This window comes from Eretmochelys imbricata, chromosome 11 (assembly GCF_965152235.1).
Source record: "Eretmochelys imbricata isolate rEreImb1 chromosome 11, rEreImb1.hap1, whole genome shotgun sequence".
Classification (NCBI taxonomy): Eukaryota; Metazoa; Chordata; order Testudines; family Cheloniidae; genus Eretmochelys; species Eretmochelys imbricata.
The window spans coordinates 63,865,877-63,888,361 of record NC_135582.1 but is presented as its reverse complement, the minus strand read 5'-3'; the positions used below and the strand labels follow the sequence as shown (position 1 = coordinate 63,888,361).

The window sequence follows — 22,485 nt, the reverse complement described above, 5'->3', positions numbered from 1 at the left end:
AACAAAGGTCATGAAGCTATAGGACTTGGAACAAGAGATTGCATGATAATGGAGAGGTGAAAGAAAATGAAGAAGAGAAAATACAGTACCAATTCTGTACATAAAATATGGGGTGTTTACTAGACAGCAGCTAATGACAGTAAATCAGATGATATTATGGAGATTTTTACATTGGATTTCTTTAGGCCATCCCAACCAGCTTTCTATCAGAGGCAACGTTATAATCCAATCTAGGGCACAGACAAGGCTCCTCCATCCCGCTCTATCATGCTGTTTGCCAGAATGGCTACCTTGTGTTTCTATAACTTAACTCTTTTATAAGGATAGGTTGTTGGCCTACTGCTCCACCCCCAAGCTGGAGGACCAGCGGTCTTCTTTACGTCTGCTCCCTACCCTTTGACCTGTCCAATTTGCGTCGCCCTATCAGGAGTTAAAACTCACACTGGCATAGTTCTCAGGGTCACTGGAGCAGAACAAGCCTTTCCCCTATGGCAAGGTGTGGTCCACATTGAGGGAAATTGTTATTAACAGGCTATAGTACATGGACAGGTATTGCTAATTCTAGTCTTACATTAAAAATTGCAAACCTACTGAAATATAAACTGATTGAGCTTTCTTTCCTTCCAGCTAATTGGTTTGATGATTTGCTGTTTACCATGGTCTTTTATGAGCTATATCATAGCCAGATTTTAATGGGTGGCAATGATGGAATTTTCTTGGTCGTTTGGTGTGTGTTTGCTTTTTTGAACTTTTCCTAATCTCACGAGTATAAGTATAAACTGGGTCAAAATGTTGGGTGATTCTGTTAGTCACATTAGCCTTAGTCTCTGGAGGGGAAATCTTGGCTCCTTTGAAGGCAATGGGACTGTTGCCATTTCTTCCCAGGGACCAGAATTTCCCCCTTGTTAGTTATCACTCCCCATCCCCCATATCTGCTTAGTACAGGTAGCTACTTTTACCAACCGTTAGATTCCTCACAGCTCAGAATGAGGGACTCGATCTCTCTTGTCAGCCAGTCGTTAGTGTTTCAGGCCAGCCATTCCCCTGCGAAACCCAATGCCTGGGCATGTAAAAGGATCACTTAGAATCCAGGCCCAGAGCCCTACCTTAGGGCACACACTTATTTTTTTTATTTCTTCCCATTCAGAGCATTGTTTCTAAGCAACAGAAGAAAGCTTCAGTCTTGTAGGAAGCAGAAGCAGTAGCCTAGTCTTCTTCAGCTGCAGCAGGGCAAAGGAGAAACAACAGCATCAAGAGTAAATTCCGTCCTAAAGCTACCACGAGATAGAGAGATTCCAAAGCCAAGATCCTTTTAATAATCATTGTACAAGACAGAGAGTCTGACGCAGGTAATGAACTATTTCTCATACTGTGTGTGAGAGTGTGTGTGTGAGTGTGTGTGTGCGTGCGTGCGTAAAAAGACTGTATACAGTCCTGTCGGTTCGATTATTAACTAGATAATTATTTTTCTTAGCATGTTTACAGTTATCAGTGGATTCCCTTTTTCTGAGGGACTCTCAAATGACAGAAAGATAGGGTGTGATTTTTGAGCAGCTTTAAAAATAAGATCAAAGGGAGGCCTTGGATTCCTTAATCTGACGTGCTCTGAACTGTTTTGAAACCCACTCCTTAATTAAATAAAATGGTGCATTTATTTATTTGGTGTATGCAATCTGGCCAAGCCACAATGTGCTTAAATGCTGTGTTAATAAACATTGGGGCCACGCTTCAGTTGGAAAAAATCATCTCAATCCTCTTGGCTTCATTGAAGTAAATGAAATGACACTGATTTACAGCAGCTGAGGATCTGGCCCCAGAATATTTGTAGGAATCATTGTGCTACTTCAATAGGTTTGTGTTGGCATTTGGGCACGCTAATGCTGGACATAAGTGCTGTCGTTTTTTATGCCTATTAAAGAGGGCACCTAAATATAATGGTGATGGGCACATAAACAGCGTTCTCACTGCATGTTTGAACGTAAATGTTTGTGGTTTCATGAACTCTGTAAACCCCTGGTCAAGGGGAAGTAATGCATGAAATTTGACTTGTGAACCGTGTACAAAACATTGCCATAACTTTGGCCCATACCCTTGTTATCTCCACCCTGGCCTGCTGTAGCCTTCTCCTGTCTAACCTATTCTCTTTCCAACCCATTCAACCAAAATTATCTCCTTTGCCCCCCCTTTCCAATTCTGTCACTCAGGGACTACTACTACTCCCACATTAAGTGGTTGAAGAAACAGGAAAAGCTTTAAGAGCTGGGAGAGTTGATGAGCAGGATCTGTTCTGATGCCCTGTCTGGACAATACTAGACACATCTAGATTACTTAACGTTTAGATGCTGCTGTGATGGGTGCTCTAGAAACACGTAAGCTTATAGGCATCCTACCTAAAAGAAATGTCGCCCCTCCCGGCTTGAATCCCTGCACTGGCTTCCCGCCACATTTCACATCACAGTCAAACTCCTCATCCTCACGTTCAAGGCTTGGCACAAAGATACCCTGAACTGTTACTGTTGTTGTTTATCTGTATTACCAGAACGTCTTGTCTGCTTTCCTTTCCTGTTACATCCCCACTGGCGTCCTACTACTCTGCCACTTCTGCAGCGCCCATGTTTTTGCAGGGATATTGAAACAGTTTGCGCTAATCCATCAGTGGCTTTGGTTCAGTGGTTGTGATATTGATACACAGTGATCTGTCTTTCTGTTACTTTCCCTCTTTAGGCTGGATCTTAGTAAGCAGTCTGAGTTGTGGCAGCCTCCCCACAACTAGAAAACACCCCTCATCCATGGAAAGGAAACGTCTAAAAAAAGAGATTGAAAAACTCTTGTAAGTACCAACTGCCAGGTAGTTCCCATACTGCACTATAGCTAGCAATGACTGCATTCTAAAGGTTCTGTCTGACATACCATACATGTGTCCTCCGGCTTTCCCTTGTGGAAAGTCTGGGAAGCCTTCCCTGGGGATGCTGGCCAGCTCCCACTGTCCTCCTTTGATATGCATTAGATAGATAAACCACCATAATTCAGAGCCTACCACTGCCCTGAGCTGTGCACATAGAGAACTCATGCTGGCAGTGTGGGTTATGGTTCCTGCCTAGTGCCTGGACCACGCAAAGAGGTCGGGTCTGGGCACTAGAGCTACTGCCCTTAAGCCAGCAGGCTACATCCTTTACTTCACATAGTAGAAGTTCACTCTCTCAGATCCAGAGAGTCTGGGTTCCTCTACACGTACAGCTTCTCCAGGAATGAAAAGAAAAGGAGGACTTGTGGCACCTTAGAGACTAACAAATTTATTTGAGCATAAGCTTTTGTGAGCTACAGCTCACTTCATCGGATGCATTCAGTTTTTCCACTCTAAGGTGCCACAAGTATTCCTTTTCTTTTTGCGAATACAGACTCACACGGCTGCTACCTTGAAACTTCTCCAGGAATGTAATTCAACTTCCATTCTATTCAATAGGAGGCCCACACCTGACTTTGCTGGGGCTCCGTGCTTGAGTGAGTACGCCCCATCTGAGTACAGGTTGCAGCTTCAGTCCCTCCAGGAATAAGAAGCCCAAACCCCAACACAGCAGCCCTTTCAGGCTGGTGGTTGTGCAGTGACATCCCTACTGTTTGCTCATTGCTTTTATTGCAACAGCACCACCAGCAAAGAGCCAGGGGAGCCTGTCCCAAGCAGGACTTCAGTCTGAATACTTTGCTTACCATTGCCCTCTCCCTTTCTTTCTAAGCCTTTGGGGGATGCAGACAGCCAGGTCCATAGCTCCGAGTATAGAGATAGAAGCTGAGATTGCAAAAATAAAAGGCTTTCCATGTCAGAAGGAGGCTGCCATCGGCTGCTGGGATACCTGCTGAACCTTGCAGCAGATTGTGAAGCTCATGAACTACAGTAAATACAGCCCTGACTGTACGCTGGCTTTTCAGAGTTGCCTTACTCCATCTTCTAATGCAGTGGATTGTCCAGCACCAACTGTAACTCAAGTTGCTCTCTTGCTTTTAGAGGCGATTATGTCGGCATCAGACTTCGGGAAAATGAATTCGACCCGAAAGGAAGACAGCAGCCCACCTTTCTCGATGACATGGTAACCAGACAACTTCTTATTCTAATCTTGCATTCTTAATTCCTGAATGAAAGAACTGAAGGGTGCCTGGCTTGATGCAGTTAAATAACTTGCTATTAGTATCCGTAAACAAATGTGTTTTATCTAGAAGAGAGGGAAACTATCTAGAGATCAGTTGCATATAACATTTTCAAAAGTACCTAAATCGCCTTTTCAAAAGAGACAGGTTCCTAAATCCCACTGACTTTCAATGACCCCAGACTTTTATATTCTTAAGTCACGTAGTTACTTTTTGAAAATGTTACTCCAGCTCTTTTGCCTTATGAGAGCTAAAATTAGCTGATTTTACCTGGTATTAACTCAATTGGATCTAATTCAAACAGACAGAAGCAAACTATGTGGTGTAACTCATTGGGGACCAACTGTATTAAACAATACTGCTTAGAGCAGTCGATTTAGTAGCATAAACAGGATTAATGAGGCCTTCTTTGGCCAAGGCCAAGCCATTTCACCTCAGTTTCCCCATCTATAACATGGAGGTTATATTTATTTACTACTTGGTCTGGATGCAGAAATTCCTGGGTAACATTCCACGGCCCTGTGCTGCTCAGGAAATCAAATTAGATGCTCATAATTATCCCTTCTAGGCTAAAAAAATTAAGTTATGAAGCCTACCACTTGGTGATTGTCATGTGAGGATTAGTTAGGTAATGTTTGTGAAGTACAAGACTCCCTTTGACTTTATTGGAGCCAGGATTTCTTCCTGTTATTATACTTGTAGATGGAAGATATCCATTATTTTACAAACTTCTCTGAAAACTTGTTTTTAGCGATATGATGACTCTACATGGTTGCAGGGATCCACTCACCTGAAGTCAGTTGCAGGCGTGGCGCTTCTTTTCACTTATAGATCAAGTTAATCTTTACGAGATCACCTGCTACCGTTAGCTGTAAAGGGAAAAAATCTAAAAGTCAGAGGTGGGCAAAGCCCAATATTTTTCACTTTATAGCCCTATAAGCGTTCTATGACATGGTCCTAGGATATTGTGACCAGTCAACTGTGACAAAGTTCAGCATCTATTGTACAGCTAGGGAAAAATACGTGAAGTTGATAAGGAAAAGCTTTTGAAAGGCTAGTAGATGAAGCCTTGACTCCATCCTCCCCAAAGGCGCCAGCCAGTGAAGATGAACCAGCACAGAGGCAGAAGTAAGCTATTCTTGGCAAAGGGCGGGTGCAGCTTTCTTTCCCTTGGGGCAAGGGAGAATCAGGACTCAAGTGGAGCTCCTCTTGTCTCAGGTCTGCACCTTACTTGGGGCTCCTGGCAAATCCATGATCTAGCCCAGAGTGCTGTCAAATGCACGAAGGTAACAAAGAGAGCAGCTTTTTTCCTCCTCCTTTCAGTTATATCACCCTGGGTGTTATTTGTACCAATGGCAGGTCACGCTTTTTAGATTTTCAAGCTGATGGCATCCCTTTAAATTATCATAGCATATTGTATTCCCCCAGGATCAGCTCTGGGGGTGCCGCATTCTGTGACGGAGCTTTGTGGCTGTTCTTATGTCTGACAGAAGGCCCCAGAATGAGCGCCAACGTTTAGTTTTATGTCTCTGTTCAGAGACCATCAAAATGTAAGTCACGGAATGTAGCCTTCAGCTGTAGGCACAGGGCTCAGCCTGCCTGGAGGCAATGTTTGCTGTATTCATGATCGGCCAATGATAAGGTGCTAGAACAGGCTAAGCTGGGTGTCCTATTCAGACAGCCCCTGCAGCAGCCGATCACAATGTTTCACGTTTTACAAAATAGCATTTAGGATTCTATCTAGGTGGATGGTTTCAGAGTAGCAGCCGTGTTAGTCTGTATTGGCAAAAAGAAAAGGAGGACTTGTGGCACCTTAGAGATTAACAAATTTATTTGAGCATAAGCTTTTGTGAGCTACAGCTCACTTCATCGGATGCATTCAGTGAAAAATACAGTGGGGAGATTTATATACATAGAGAACATGAGACAATGGGTGTTACCATACACCCTGTAACGATCACTTAAGGTGAGCTATTATCAGCAGGAGAGCGGGGTGGGGGGCGGAACCTTTTGTAGTGATAATCAAAGTGGGCCATTTCCAGCAGTTGACAAGAACGTCTGAGGAACAGTAGGAGGTGGAGGGGGGGAATAAACATCGGGAAATAGTTTTACTTTGTGTAATGACCCATCCACTCCCAGTCTCTATTCAAGCCTAAGTTAATTGTATCCAGTTTGCAAATTAATTCCAATTCAGCAGTCTCTCGTTGGAGTCTGTTTTTGAAGTTTTTTTGTTGAAGAATTGCAACTTTTAGGTCTGTAATCGAGTGACCAAAGAGATTGAAGTGTTCTCCAACTGGTTTTTGAATGTTATAATTCTTGACGTCTGGTTTGTGTCCATTTATTCTTTTACGTAGAGACTGTCCAGTTTGACCAATGTACATGGCAGAGGGGCATTGCTGGCACATGATGGCATATATCACATTGGTAGATGTGCAGGTGAACGAGCCTCTGATAGTGTGGCTGATGTGATTAGGCCCTATGATGGCATCCCCTGAATAGATATGTAGACACAGTTGGCAACGGGCTTTGTTGCAAGGATAGGTTCCTGGGTTAGTGGTTCTGTTGTGTGGTGTGTGGTTGCTGGTGAGTATTTGCTTCAGGTTGGGGGGCTGTCTGTAAGCAAGGACTGGCCTGTCTCCCAAGATCTGTGAGATCTGCTGGTAATAGCTCACCTTAAGTGATCACTCTCCTTACAGTGTGTATGGTAACACCCATTGTTTCATGTTCTCTATGTATATAAATCTCCCCACTGTATTTTCTGCTGAATGCAGCCGATGAAGTGAGCTGTAGCTCATGAAAGCTTATGCTCAAATAAATTTGTTAGTCTCTAAGGTGCCACAAGTACTCCTTTTTTTTTATCTAGGTGGATGTGGTCCACATCACGGTAGTATGCAATCACCTCTCAGCTTTTAAGGTATTTATCCTCACCACACCCCAGGTGAGGTAGGGCAGTGCTATCGTACAGATGGGGAACTGCGGCACAGAGACTACAGGCCAGAGTTTTAAAAGGCATTTAGGAGCCTAGTGGAATTTCTAAAGCACTGACGTGCCCAGCACCCATTGAAATCAATGAGTTTTAGGCACCTTGGTGCTTTTGAAAAGCCCACTAGGTTCCTAAATACCATTAACAATCTGGCCCTAAGTGACATGCCCACAGTCACATAGGAAGTCTGTAGCAGAGTAGGAAATTGAACCCGAGTCCGAGGCTAGTGCCCTAAGTCCTGCACCATCCTTCCTTTCTGTTCTGTTTTCAGGCTCATTACGACTTGGCCATCAATGTTGCTTTACTGTGGTTGAATGATTCAGAAGCCCAAAGTCCTTTGGCAAAAGGGAAAAGGTGAGTATAAACAGACGGAGGCCCCAATCCTGCAATGGACTTACACCAGTGTAAAACTGGAGTAACTCAGGCATAAATCAGGTCCAATATCTTTCAGGCTAACCCCATTTACTTATATTCCCTCCGATTATCCTGGATAGGAATTTGCCGCTTCACAGCAGATACATCTATCCCAACCGAACTGAGAGAGAAGCCATGATTTTATCATTTTATGCCGGGATCTTAATGGTAAGGAAGCAATAATGATAGCAAGATCTTTTGTTCTCCAGCAGCTTCCCAGATGAACAAAATACTAGACATGCTGTGTATTTTGCGAGAGTTCATGCAATGCAATGTACATACATTTTTAAATGTACAAAACTGTCTAATTTTCATCAAGGGATGGGAGTTGTAACCTTTTGTTAAACACAGTAAAGATTAGGCACCATTAGCTTGTAGCAATCTGATGGAGGGTTAGGGAGGTGAATATCTTGTCTCACAAACAGCTTTTAACATAAGGAATATCAAAGAAAATGATGATAAAATAATAGTCTGAACAATTATAGCACAATGATCAAGTCAGAGCTACACCGTGGTCTACCAAACCCCATGTTTCAGTATATCCCGTGACATGCACAGCAATCCACAGATCTAATGAAGGAGCAATGGAATCAGTCCTGGTAGCAGAATGCTCTTGCCCCAAGTTTTGCTGATCTTTATGCAATGACATGTTTTAGGCCCCACATTAGCTCTGCTTCAGTCAGATTCCTGCTGTGTTCCACTATGTCTTCTCTGTGGCAGAAGGTCACAGGAGCAAACGTCAATGGGGCCATAGCAGCTACATGAGGCAACCCTAGATGTTCATGTCAGGTACCTAGCCCATAGGGTAACCCTGGAAGTTAAAATCCTTCTAGGTGGTAGGGACTCTACAGGACGGGGTGTCATTTGGATTCTACATATTTATTAATTCAAACCCAAAAATACCCACCCCACGGACTAAACCCCTTTCCTGACCTGCTTTCACAGAACAGCATCCCCATTGAAGACGTCTTTGAGATTTACAGCACGGGGCCCTCAGCAACACGCTGGCACCGCTCTGCCAAAGTGAGTGGCAAGATTGTGGAGGCTGTTTTCTAATTGTTTGAAGCTGGCATCAGCTGGGTCTATGTTGCAGCAGCTGTTGTTTATACCCGCCCTCCTGTGTGAATAAACAGAGCTGATTTCGTTGCTCAGCAGGCAATTATGGTTATCTGGTCAGTGGGGATTCTGATAGAAGTGAGCGGAGGAGAGCTGACCCAGCACCACACTGATAAGCTTTTTGCAGTCATTACAAGCAGTTAAATACCAGCCAGGGCCATGGAGTGGAGTAGGCTGCCTGGCTTTTATTTTAAATTGCTGCTCACTGGTTTCTACTTTGTTTGCTGGAACTATATTAGGGATGGATTCTCTGGATAGTTTCATCCCGTTCTTAATTAATCTGGGTCAAACTCGTGCCATCCAAACTCTGAGCATGCTCCATTCCAACGCCTTGTCATGGTCCTTGGGCAGCCTGCCTTTTCTGAGATCCTTTTCCAGTCCCCTGAGCACAGCCCTTCCAAGGGACAGGCCCGTGCCTCCACTTCCCTTTGAGGTGGGACTCCAGCATCCAACCACTCTGACCGGCTCTCTGGGTTACAGCCCTCTGGTTGCCAACCGTGATACCTAGCAGGCCCAGCAGGGTTGGCACCAGCAAGAATTTCCTGGTGGGAATCTGTGGACAGTGACCGTTTGCAGTGACACAGAAGCAGCTTCTCCAAAATAAAAAGTATGATTTATTTTGCCAAACCATTCACAGCACTCAGGGCAATGGATTTAAAATAGAGATCCATGCATACTGTCTTTCCTCTGCTTGGCTTTCAGCTCAGCCCAAGGGCAGAGATGACTTAGCCCTGGTGCTCCTCTGCTCTCTTAGGCACCAAGTTACAGCAAGCTCCTGACTCCCAGTCAGTCTCTGGGTCAGCTGACAGCAGTTGGCAAACTGCAGATTCTCAGCGTGTTGCCAGGGTCCAGTCTGAGAAGTCTCCTTTCCAGGGCTAGAAACCTGGCTCGTGTTTGAGGGGATGCTCCTTACCTAGGCCTTTGTTGTACCTTTTCTGCCTGGTTTATTTAGCAACCCCTTTTGATCTATGTATTCAGGCAGGGTAATATCACACAGATATACTGAGTGGCATATGATAATAACAATACAAGCTTCCTAGCATAGATGCTGGAACTAGTGGTGCTGGGGGTTTACAGTTTGGTTCAATGGCTCTCAGCAGGCCCACTATACAAATTGTTCCAGCACCCCTGCTTCCTAGTTCCCCACCCACCTGCTGAAGAGAATTTTTTTTAAATGCAGTTACTGTACAGGGGAAAATCAGGACGCTGCACTGATCCAAACATGAGAATCTGCTCTACGGCTGGCTGGACATGTGCAGAAAACTTTTTGAAGCATTTTTCACTCTCAGGCCTTATCTGCACTGAGGATTTCCATAGGAATTGAAACAGTAAATCAGACCTGTGGTGCAGCTAGTTCGGAAGGCTGTCTTTGACAGTGACCACTGCCAGATGCTTCAAAGGAAGGTGCAGGAGCCCCACAATATGCGGATGTGGGACAATTTGTCTCCCATGAAGGTCTAACCCTAATCTCCAATCATTCGAGTTTCGTAAACCCTGAAGCGGGAAGTTTGTGTCTCCCCCCACACCCCAAAATGTGGCTACTTTATTTCCTCTGATTTCAGCCATTAGTTGCTAGCCATGAGGGCAACATTTATTGCGTGTTTCCAGTTCGAAGTAAGCTAAACAGGGGTCACCACCATTACATTAGTTTGCCATGTCTAGGAGTGTGTTACTCTGATAGCTGGAATTGGGGCAAATTCCTGGTGTAAACAAGGCCTGAGATAAGAAAAGGAGTACTTGTGGCACCTTAGAGACTAACCAATTTATTTGAGCATAAGCTTTCGTGAGCTACAGCTCACTTCACTGCATCCGATGAAGTGAGCTGTAGCTCACGAAAGCTTATGCTCAAATAAATTGGTTAGTCTCTAAGGTGCCACAAGTACTCCTTTTCTTTTTGCAAATACAGACTAACATGGCTGTTACTCTAAGGCCTGAGATGGATCCCACAGCTCCCTCCTCCCCCATTTCCAGATGGTTCTTGTACAGCGTGCTACAATAGCCATGGAAATGCTTACATCTGTCTATCCTGATGTGTGGATTTTTGCCAAGAGCAAGTTAATTTGGTTGAAAACTGAATTCTGACAGCTTTCTGCAGTAATATCTCCTGGGGCAACCTGAACTCCCCCCTTGGCCTGTCTCTTCCTACCAATCCTCAGGCCACTTCCCTCTCATATAGATTTTGCAGATCTTCTGCATGAATCGTTTTAGCCTTATACGCTAGGAAGGCAGCATGTCAAGCCATTAGTTTAAGGTTGGACATTAGGAAAAACTTCCTGTCAGGGTGGTTAAGCACTGGAATAAATTGCCTAGGAAGTTGTGGAATCTCCATCACAGGGGATTTTTAAGAGCGGGTTGGACAAACACCTGTCAGGTCTGGTCTAGATAATACTTCATCCTGCCACGAGTGCAGGGGACTGGACTAGATGACCTCTCGAGGTCCCTTCCAGTCCTACGATTGTATGATCCAACAAAACTAAAAGTCCTAGACCCAAACCTATTTAAAAAAACGTAGGGTCAAAATGCTCCTGCAATATGCTGAGCTCCCTGGCTGTGATACAGCAAAGCGCTGAAGCGCATGTTTGCCTTTAAGCACACGTGTAGTCCTGTCAAGTTACACTTGGTAAGTGTTGTGCTGGACTGGACACAGATTGCGTAACAACTTGCAGGATCAACCGAAGACATTGGCATTTCTAGGGCTGGCTGCTTGGCTGTATGGGGACCTGTGTTTTAAAACGATCAAACATTTTCAAAATGCTATTATTTTCTTTGCTCCACACTGAAATACACAACCACACCAAGACAAACAATAGACACGAGGCCACTGGGAGTGAGCTATTTATAAAGTCTAATCACTTATCTAACCCTTATCCTGTTACAGAGATGCCTGAGTTGTGGACTCAGATTCCCTGCCTTGCCAATCAAGCCATGTATTGAATTAAAACTTGGAGTGCACACACACACTTGCTGCACCATATGTGGTCTGCAGTGAACGCTTGGTCACTGAAGATTGTAGGGACAGTATTTTGTTTTTAGCCAGCTGAATAAGATCAATGGGCTGGTCGAAGAAGCCACCTCTGGGATAGGCACAAAAGGTAGGCCTTGCTTTGCACCTCGGTCAATGAGTCTCATTCTTGTGTAGGTGTTGTCTTCCTCTGACATTTGTTCAGAGAAGGTTCAATGTCTACTCCATCGAATGCAGGACCAGACAGCCTCCTACTGGAAGGGGTCAAAAAGAGATGGACAAGCAGGTGTGAGTGCCATCCTCTGACCTCCCAAGGTCTTTCCCCTTCAGAGATCCAGTAGGTTCTCTTTATAGTGATGCCAAAAAGAGGACACGGAAATGACGTGAACTACATTGGAGGGTGCAGTTACTTACAAGTCCTATACAAGTTGTGCATGAGCTGTTACACTGAGCAAACTGATAGGACTGGGACTGTGATTTTGTTGTTTGTATTACAGTGGTGCCTAGAGGGTATGGAGTTGAACTGGAGCCTGCATTGTGCCAGACACTGTGCAGACAACGAGAGAGTGTGAGCCTTCCCTTAAGATCTTACAATCCAAGTAGAGCGACAGAGAGAGTGGGAGAATGGAAGCATCATCATCCCTGTTCTGCAGACGGTTGACCAGCCACAAAGAGAGATTCAGTGACAAGCCCAAGGCCATATAGGAAATCTGTGGCACAGCCAGCAGTTGAACCCAGAACTTCTGAGGCTCAGTCTTGTGCTTTAACCAAAAAACCATCCTTCCTCAGTCCCAGAAATCTTAGGCAAATTTAGGAATCTGATATTTACATCTTTGCACCTCTCCGCACCATACCCATAGCTGTGAACATCCCCCTTGAAGTGAAACCTAGCAGAACTTCCTTGTGGGATCACGTGTAAGGACCTGATGGAGCTATTGAGATCTCCCCCTTCCCCTGATCAGGTATCATGGCCACACATAGGGCTTGATCCTGCTCCATTAAAACCTGTTTTTCTGTTGACTTGAACAGGAGAAAATTCCAGCCTATAATTGGGGATTCAAATGTCATCATAAAGCCACATTACCTGGAGGGAGCTGCAGTTGCTGAGGTGAGAGTGAAGAGGCATCTTGGCACTGCTGAGCTCATAGGAGGGGGCCTGGGACGTCCCGACAAAATGATCTGAGTTTGGAGACAGAGATCCTGAGTTAGCAAGGGGCTTAAGCATGTGCCTAACTTTAAGTATGTGAGAAGTTCTGCTGAAATTAATCAGGGGCAGAATCAGGAGCTAGACTGTGACTTTGTCAGGAACATAAGGCATTTTCAGTATGGTCCGCTGAATATCCAGCCAGGTAGTGATGTGGATTCATTAGAGAACCAATTTCTTCTGGCTCCTGCCACTCATGATGATGCATTTCGTAAACTCAGCAACTGATGAACTGTTTTTTTCACTTCCACCAAAGGCTCATGAATCAGCTGCAGTCAGCAAACATCAGTAGTAAAGTGGGTGCATTCCAGAAGCTCATTAATTGTTAAATTAATTCTACATCCACTAATTTTGTTTCATAATAAAACACTCCATATCCACCTAAGAACATGAGACTGCACTGGCACAAGAGCAGCATCTGGAACGAGGAAGGACACATGTCCAAAGTGGGCTCAATCCAGATTCTCAGTTTGCTTCTAATTGCAGTCAGATGAAGTTTTTGACCCCTCAACTCTGATTACTGCATGTCAGTTGTGGTGAGACATGGAACCACTGATTCCACATGCAAGTCCAGGTGCGGAGCCTCTCAAAATTGCACATGCAAAATTCTGGGTGCAAACAGAGGCCTTTTTTAATGGTTTGAAATAATGGGTACAGATTGTTGTCAAAGTAAAGATTCTCCCTGTCACTGAAGTGTTGGGGAGGAGCACAGCGGAACACTGGGTCACACTCTCAGTTGATGTAAACTGACGGAGTTGCCTTGACTTCAAGCTAGCCACACCCATTTACACCAGCTGAGAATCTGGCTCCCTGTCTTTAAGGGCGAGGCAATACTATGAATCTTACTGTATCAGCGCACTGTTGTCTTGCATGGTTTTGGCACAGTTGGTTAAAAAAACTACAAACATTTTAGTGAACTTGTTCGTTAAAAATTTGTCAAAATTTCAAAAACTCTGACTGTTTTCGATCAGCCCAAGTGTTAGGTGATCATATGCTTGGGGCAACCTGGGCTACAACACAATCCCCCAACGTTAACCGTTTTGTCCCAGCCACGCTACAGAAGCGCTTAGTTTCTAGAACATGGAATTTGTAAACGTGCAGCAGCCATGCACAAGCAGTGAGGGACTTGTAGGGTATGTCTGCACAGCAACTAGACACCTGCAGCTGACCCGTGCCAGCTGACTTAGGCCGCCCAGGCTCTAGGCTCCTGTGAGGTGGGAGGATCCCAGAGCTTGGGCTGCAGCTCAAGCCCAGAAGTCTATACAGCAATGAAACAGCCCTGCAGCCCAAGCCCCACAAGCCTGAGCTAGCTAGCATGGGCCAGCTGCGGGTTTTTCTTTGCTGTGTAGACATACCTGAAATGTAAATGGTTCCTCAATGCCTATCTGACAATACAACCAGTTCTGGCCATGTTATCAGCTGTAGAATGAGGCCATGACCACTCTTCCTTTCACACAAAGAGGAAGCAAGTTACTGGAGAAACAGAATACAGACGGAAACTAACATATGGAAGGGCCAAACTAATGCCACAGTTGGATTTGACTCTAAAGGGGCCTTGCAGGCTACAAGTGGGTAGCTAGTCAGGAGAATTTAAACTCAATTTAAGGGCTGGTAGCAAGGCAGATGGAGGCTTCTTAATATACTAAGGCCACGTAGACCCAGGAGGTGGTACGCAAGCTTCCCAACAGTACCCCCAGCTTTGGGAAGACCAGCCTCTCCACATGTGAGAGAGAGTTCACTTCTATACCATCTGTGTCCTGATTCTCCTCAGCAGCACAGCATAGTAGACCAAATTCTGCCTCGACTGACATCCTCTGTTGACATCTGGTGCCAGAGACTCCACTCCTTGGACTTGCATGGGGCATAAGTCAGGGAAGAATTTGATCCATTGCATGTCATGCTTTTGTAGCATGGACTCACGTGCGGCAGGAGTTTAGCTGAGTCTGCCCAACTCATTTAATTTAATTTCACTTTGGAATTAAAGCTGTTCACGAAGGTGGGGAAGTAAAGGCATTTCCACTAAGTTTGTCCACACTTAAAACACTGCAGCTGCGCTTCCAGAAGATATTCCCTACTACACCGATGGGAGGGCTTCTCCTGTCACAGGAGATAATCCACTTCATAGACTCGTAGACCTTAAGGCCAGAAGGGAGCATCATGATCATCTAGTTTGATCTCCTGCACATTGCAGGCCACAGCACCTCAGCCACCCACTCCTAAAAGACCCCTAACCTCTGGCTGAATTACTGAAGTCCTCAAATCATGATTTAAAGACTTCAGAAGTTAGAGAGAATCCACCATTTACACTCATTTAAACCTGTGAGTGACCCATGCCCCAAGCCAATCTGACCCCGGGGAAAATTCCTTCCTGACCCCAAATGTGTTGATCAGTTAGACCCTGATCATGTGGGCAAGACCCACTAGCCAAACATCTGGGAAAGAATTTGCTGTAGTAACTCAGAGCCCACCCCATCTAGTGTCCCATCACTCGCTGCTGGAGATATTTGTTACGAGCAGTTGCAGATCAGCTACATGCCATTGTAGGCAGTCTCATCATACCATACCTTCCATAAACTTATCAAGGTCAGACTTGAAGCCAGTTAGGCTTTTTGCCCCCACTGCTCCCCTTGGAAGGCTGTTCCAGAACTTCACTCCTCTGATGGTTAGAAACCTTCATCTAATTTCAAGCCTAAACTTGTTGGTGGCCAGTTTATATCCATTTGTTCTTGTGTCCAGATTGGCATTTAATTTACATAACTCTTCTCCCTCCCTGGTATTTATCCCTCTAGTGTATTTATAGACAGCAGTTACATCTCCCCTCAGCATTCATTTTGTTAGGCTAAACAAGCCAAGCTCTTCGAGTCTCTCCTTGAATCGTCCTAGTAGCCCTTCTCTGCACCTGTTCCGGTTTGAATCCATCTTTCTTAAACACAGGAGACCAGAACTGCACACAGTATTCCAGATGAGATCTCACCTCCCCGAGAGGCGGTAGCCAGGTCTCCCATCAACCTCACGCCATCTATACTGGGGGTCAGACCGGTTTAACTGTATCGCTGAGCTTTTTCACATCCCTGAGCAACAGAGTTATACGACCCTAATTTCTTAGTGTGGATCAGGCCAAAGTTATTCAGCCTTTCCTTATGGAAGATAAAAATAATGGACCCAATTAAGTCCTCACGTTACCTGGTGGAACTCTCCTCACATGCAGTCACGCGTCTGAGCCTAGAGATCATCAACATTTTTGGCACAAAACGCTTTTCATCCAAAAATGGCCTTTTTTTCAAAAATGAATGTTTTTATGGAAAATCGTCAACATACAATTTTTCCATGAAATTTTTGGTGATATTTTGGACTAACTTTATCTAAAATTTTCTGTTTACCTAAAACCACATTTTCTTACCACCAGTTATTGTAAATGGAAAATTTCAAAAGTGACTTCAATTGAAGTTTTGGTAACAAAAAAAGTGGTGAAAAACGCTGCTGAAAATGTCATGAAAAATGAAAAAAGTATCACAAAAAAAAGCTCACAATCTTTATCTACCCTGCCAATACCCTTGTAAGATAGCAAAGTGCCATTATTCCCATTTTAAAGATGAGGAACAGAGAGACTGGCATACTAGGAAATTACATTTAGGTCTCCCAAGTCCCAGCCTAGTACCGTAACCACTGGACCATCTCCTGTCTAAGAAACTAATCTTATAAACTTCCCTTTCTTATCTGAGACCAATAGACTAAAGTGTACATAAATGCCTGGCAGAAATACTGTATTGTTTAGGTTATTGATGAGTGTTTTAGAAGACTCTCCTGTTCTGATGATGGTTTAATATCTGGCATAAAGGACTCTGAGAGAAAGAGAACTCAGTGGTCACCAGTTTCCCTGAGAGGGGACCTCACCAGCTAAAGTGAACAACAAAACGCCAGTGTAAGACTGGCATCAACATACAAAAGCTTTCTGTGTTTGTGTAATTGACCTTCAGGGAGCTGGTCTTGTTCCCAAGAGGGAGCCGATTGTCTTTCTCCTGTACTTTTCCTCTGTGCACCAGCTGAAGATAATCCCTGGGCTAAAGGATAGAAAAAGAAAATTGATCTATTTTGTCTGTGCAGGACTTGATACCAATAGACACCAAATATATATGAATGTGTTCTCCTAGTAACTCAGTAACTGAGCTACTGTATATACAGCACAGACAACAAGCATTCAGCAGACATCACTGGTTTTAGGCCCTAGCTTCCAAGCTAGAATATTACGGTAATACTCCAATCTTAGTGGCTTAGTAAAGCAAAGCACTTCAGCACATGCTCAAGGTTAGACATGTTTTAGGGTAGCAGCCATGTTAGTCTGTATCCGCAAAAAGAAAAAGAGGACTTGTGGCACCTTAGAGACTAACCAATTTATTTGAGTATAAGCTTTCGTGAGCTACAGCTCACTTCATCAGATGTAGCTCATGAAAGCTTATGCTCAAATAAATTGGTTAGTCTCTAAGGTGCCACAAATACTCCTTTTCTTTTCAAGGTTAGACATGTGAGTTTCCCCACTGACTTCAGGGCGACTATTCATATGCTTAACTTTAAGCGTGTACTTAAGTGCTTTGCTAGACCAGTGCCACAAAGGTACCCATGTGATTTTTAATAGCCACAAGTGGCCAGGACCTCAGTTTTCTGAGATGGCACTTCTGAGAGCACAGTGGACCATGCTGATACATGGATTTAGTGTTAACTCAAAAGGAAAGTATGCCACTTGCCAAATTGCCTACAGCATTGCCAGCACAGGTCTTCTGGGTGATACTGGGCAAGTTGGTGCCTCAGTTTCCCTACCCGTGAAGCACTCTGAGATCTATCTATGAAAAGGGCTATCTAATACAGAGTTTATCAGTTCTGATTATAGATCTTCCAGCCACGTGTCAACCCTGTATAGCTTGTGTCTCTGATAGGATCCCAGCACCAGGAGCTGCATCCTGCACTATGGAAGGGAAGTCAATGGGAGCTGTAGCCCAAGTAGAATTCCCTCAGCACAGCAGAGCTCTCAGCTGGCAGCAAGTGGTAGCTGACTCCAACTGCTCCCTCTACTCCCTGGTGGGGGGGAAGGGACATGTTGGGGTGTGCCAGGACAGGGCAGCGTGTGCCTGGGCTATAAAAATTCACTGCTGGAACAAGGTCCCATAGGGCCCCCAGCCAGCTGGCCTAAATTAGAGCAGCCCTGGAGATGCTCTCATTTATGCTGGTATGCCAGAGCCAGCATAGATGGACCAGGAGGATCACAGAGGTAAAACTTTCTCCCTGATGGCCCTGCTAAGCAGACCTCAACATAGGAGAAAATCTGGGCCTACATTTGTAATTGCTTCCGTACTTCAAATTCAGTCTTTGCAGTCTTGAGTTCATGACTTTGAAAGTATTAGGAAAGCTCCCGCCTGTTCCAGCAGCGCACTGTGGTAGTCTATAGGTAGTTCTAACATACTTGGTGTGGCTTAAAGTAAGTGTTACCAGAGCAACCGCCAAAGTTACTGTGGAATTGTAATCAGATTATAATAAACCATATAATTAGCAATGGCTCCGGAGCACTTATAAAACAAATCATTCATGCCTGGCCTTATTAATATGGACTGCCATCTGCTGTCTGGATAGGGTTACTACTATGTTCGGGAACAGCCACGTAATGTGTAGAAAAAAGGTGACATTAACCAAATTTCCTCGTTCTTGTTGTTCCCAAATAGGGGGACGGAAATTCCATCCAGTTTGTTTTGTGGAGTTTCCTAGGAGTTGTATGATGGGGGTTCCACTTGACCCAGGGATGTTCTGTTTGTTTTATGGCCTGGGAAGCTCTGTACCTCCCTTCGAAGTGGGGGCTCTGCAGAGTGCAGCAGTTAAAGCAGATTTTCTTGCCAGATTTCCCAAAGTGCCTGCTCATGCCATTTCCCATAGTGCTGCCACTTTGGTTGGTATTCCCATGGCTGGAGGTCCTGATCTGCTTCTGGTGGAGACAAGGAGAGATTTCAGATGAAGCTGTTATGCTGGTTTTCCTCTCATCTGCTGTCACTCTGAAATTAGCGGTGATGCTTGGAGCAACACCTCTCTCTGAATAGTGAGTACTGTGTAGCTCAGGGATAGATTCTTGCTGGTGATAAGGTAGCAAAGTTGCTTTTATAATAATATAGTCAGAGCCTGTGTCTGCCTATTTTTTTGTTTATATGCAAATCTTTCCACACTGCTTTGCTGGAAGGTTCCCAAATAGCATGGTGATGGGCACAAAATCAGACCTGACTAGAACACCTAAACCAAGAGATGCAGGAGCTATCTAACAAAAGGATATCAGCACTGCCAAGCCACTGGGAGAGGGCAAAAGAGGATGGGAAAAATTAGAAGTGAACAGTTCAGAAAAATGGATGTGATCCAAGGGAAAATACCAGTGATTTGTAACATATTCAGGACTGTAAAGACTATAAAATAGACAAACAATTGTGCAATTTCTCATTAATCTCTAAGTGCTACTGTCCTTCCAGGGTCACCGGATTCACCCTTTCAATCTCTCATTGCATCCTTTTGCCATGCTGACAGCCCCGAAAGCTGCGGAACATGCCTGGAAACAGAGTAAGCATGTTTTGCCTCATCTCACGCAGGGATTTAAGCAGGGGGCTGGGAGTTCGGATTCCTGAATTCTAATTCCAAGCTTGCCACTGTTTTACGGCAAGACATTTAACCTTTCTGTGTCCCCGCCCGTGACATGGGGATATTAATGCTTACCCACCTTTGTAAAGTGTTTTGAGATGTACAGGTGTAAAGTGCTATATGAACCCGACCCAGAGCCCGTTGAAATCCATAGGGGCCTTCCTACTGAAGTCACTGGTCTTTGGATCAGGTAGCGTAAGTGCAAAGTATTATTTCAAATGGATCATTCCTTGCTGGTTTGTTAGTGATGTAATAATGGCTTCATCTGCACTGTCATATAGTGTTTGTCTTTAACACATTTGAAGAGACACGTGAGCAGTCTTGACCTTGGGCTAGATTCTGGACTTCCGCAGTAGTTATGGTGCAGGCCAGTATTAGTCACAAAACAAAACTGACTACTCACAATGTACCAAAATGAGAACCACCCCCAAGGCATTAGGGATGGAAAGAACCTGACAATGGCAGCCTTCCCTCAGAGCATGTATTGAAGCAAGGTAGGAAATCTGTAAGCCATTTGGGAATTCTTCTGGATGGAAGGTGGAGGCACTATATAACTATGAGTTGATATTCTCTTCGCCAAGGTGTCAAGTTTCAAAAGGCAGCAGCAAATCAACATGCCACCACCAATTCAACAAGAACAAATAAGGACTGCAAGCGATCAGAATCTCCATCAACAGCAAAACAGCCAGACAACAAAGTAAGTCTAAAAAATACAAACCAGGTCAAACCATTGGGCAGCAATAGGATATATCGGCATACATCCAATTGTGCCTGTTGGACCATCCATAGTTCACAGAGCCTTTTCTGGAGCGCTACAGAATGGAAGATTTTGCAGTCTGTTTCAATCAATTTCCAGGAGCACTGGAATTAATGATCTATATAGCATTAATCATATTTGATTTCTTGAGGTCAATGAAAAGCCGATACTTCCCTGATTATTATGAATTTGAAATTTGCTTTCCAGTAAAATTCTGTAATATTCACTTGAAATTCATTGTTTCGGCAAATATTCCTGCCAGCAAAACTCATTCGCTGGAATTATCTGTAGGGCACAAAACTAGTCAAAGATAGTTTGTTTAAAAATCTGAACACTTACCTCCCTTAAGAAATCCGTGGATTCCCACTCATGTAAAACTGGACAAATGCAGGGGTGAATTAGGCCCTCCATTATTTGTACACTATTTGCCCAGTTCTATTGCTTGCCTTGTAGCTGCTGGGTAGACAAGCTGATGAACTTGTTGCCAGTGGCCCAGTGCCACACTGTACTTGTGCTTAACAGCTCAATGTTTGTTTGTGTCCTGCAGGGGGCTAGAAAACAGTTTAAGCAAGGAATCTTTCCAGAGGAGCTTGCAACAAAGAGTGGAAGGAAGGAAGGAAGAAGAGATGTAACAAGAAGCCAGGTCTCATGACTCTTACCCAAGACAGTGCTGTGCAATTCATTTTGCACAGGGGGGTGGGGAGGGTTAGTCCCTAGATTTTGGTGAGGCAGGTGTGCTACTTTTGTATTTGAATGGCTGTTTTAGCCCCCTTGGCTCTGTTATGGAAACAGGCTGCCTACCTCAATGTGGGGCATATTATCCTCAAGTTCATCTTTAAGTGTTACTGTTCCTTTCCATATTAGTTGCCATTTGATTTCTTGAAGGGGTAAGCTAAAGTTAGCAGTTGTACTCCTAGTTTTCAACACAGCTTTCACATCGTAGCTTAGCATTTCTCCATCCCCTTTTCTGTATCTTTAATAGCTCACTCCCATGCTGATGTAGGCCCTGATTCAGCAAAGACTTTGAGCACGCTAATAAGACCATCTCTGTTCAGCACAGCAAGTGCTTAAGTCCCATTAAGTAAATGGGACTTCAGTGATTTGCAGAATCAGGATGCCTTGCTCAATCAGGGCCACAGGGCCTGACCCAGTTCCTATTGAAGACAAGGAGAGGTTTTCCTTTCTTTAATATGAATTGTATTAGACCCAATCTGAGTAGAAATTCTCATTGATAAGGGATGTTTATGATGCTATGGACAGAGTGATATCGTTATTCTTTATGTTTTATCTTGCACATTAAAAATGCTATAGCGTTAAAAACAAATTACTAAGAATGGCTAGAGGATATCCCTCTGTAAAGACAAATGTCTCAGAAGTTCCTAGCTATGCTGGTATATTGTATAGTTGTATTAATACATGCCCCAAGTATGGTTTGTATACTAACTTTATGTATAGAAAAGAAAATAAAACCTTTGAAACATGGGGGTTTTTTGTATTGCCCATTGGTTCAAATGAATTGTGTTTTGTTTACGGATTGCAAGGTCAGCTTTGCAAGAGTTCCAGAATTAAACCAGGTACAACTTGCCTTCTGCTTTGTTTTGCTTTAAACACATAGACTATGTCTACACTGCATCCAGGAGTGACCCTCCCAGACAGGATCCACAGACTCATGCTAGTGGGGCTTGCGCTTGAAATAGCTGCAACTCGGGCTCTCAAGCCTAGGTGTGGGGGCTTTAAAGTGCTGTCTACACAGCTATTTTTAGAGCACTAGCACAAGCCCTGACAGCCCAAGTCTGTCGACTCAGGCTGGGACGCTCACTCCTGCAGTCTCCAGAACACTGCGTAGCCATTCCCATAGGAATGAAATGACTTGCCCATGGTCACCCAGGAAGTTGGTGACAGCCCTGGGAACTGGATCCAGGTCTCCTGAATCCCAGTCCAATGCCTTAACCACAAAATCATCCTTCATCCCTGCACTACATATGCTAGGTGATCATCTTTGCCTGTTCATGCTACATTTTTTAAAGTGACACCACATCTCTCTCCAATCTGAGACAAGCTGAAGACGAGTGTAGAACTACAAAAGCTACACTACATTCCGAACTGGAGGTGGAAAAAAAAACTGACCCAACAGATGAAGTGACTTACCGGTGTTTTGTTTCCTTTTCCTCGCTCTCTTGAGCCAGACGTAAAATCTTGTCCCAATTGAAGTCAGTGGAAGTTTTACCATTAACTTGAAAAGA

The 22,485-nt window shown here is 44.3% G+C and overlaps 1 protein-coding gene across 1 annotated transcript; it reads left to right on the top strand.

Moving 5' to 3' along the window:
- The first annotated feature begins 2,789 nt into the window (after positions 1–2,789).
- C11H2orf80 (chromosome 11 C2orf80 homolog) lies at positions 2,790–20,894 on the top strand. The gene is made up of 10 exons (XM_077829472.1): positions 2,790–2,830; positions 4,004–4,085; positions 7,398–7,480; positions 7,621–7,708; positions 8,486–8,563; positions 12,116–12,186; positions 12,648–12,726; positions 19,320–19,407; positions 20,067–20,182; positions 20,790–20,894. The coding sequence occupies exons 1-10, from the start codon at positions 2,790–2,792 to the stop codon at positions 20,892–20,894; spliced, it is 831 nt and encodes a 276-aa protein (XP_077685598.1).
- Positions 20,895–22,485: the final 1,591 nt, after the last annotated feature.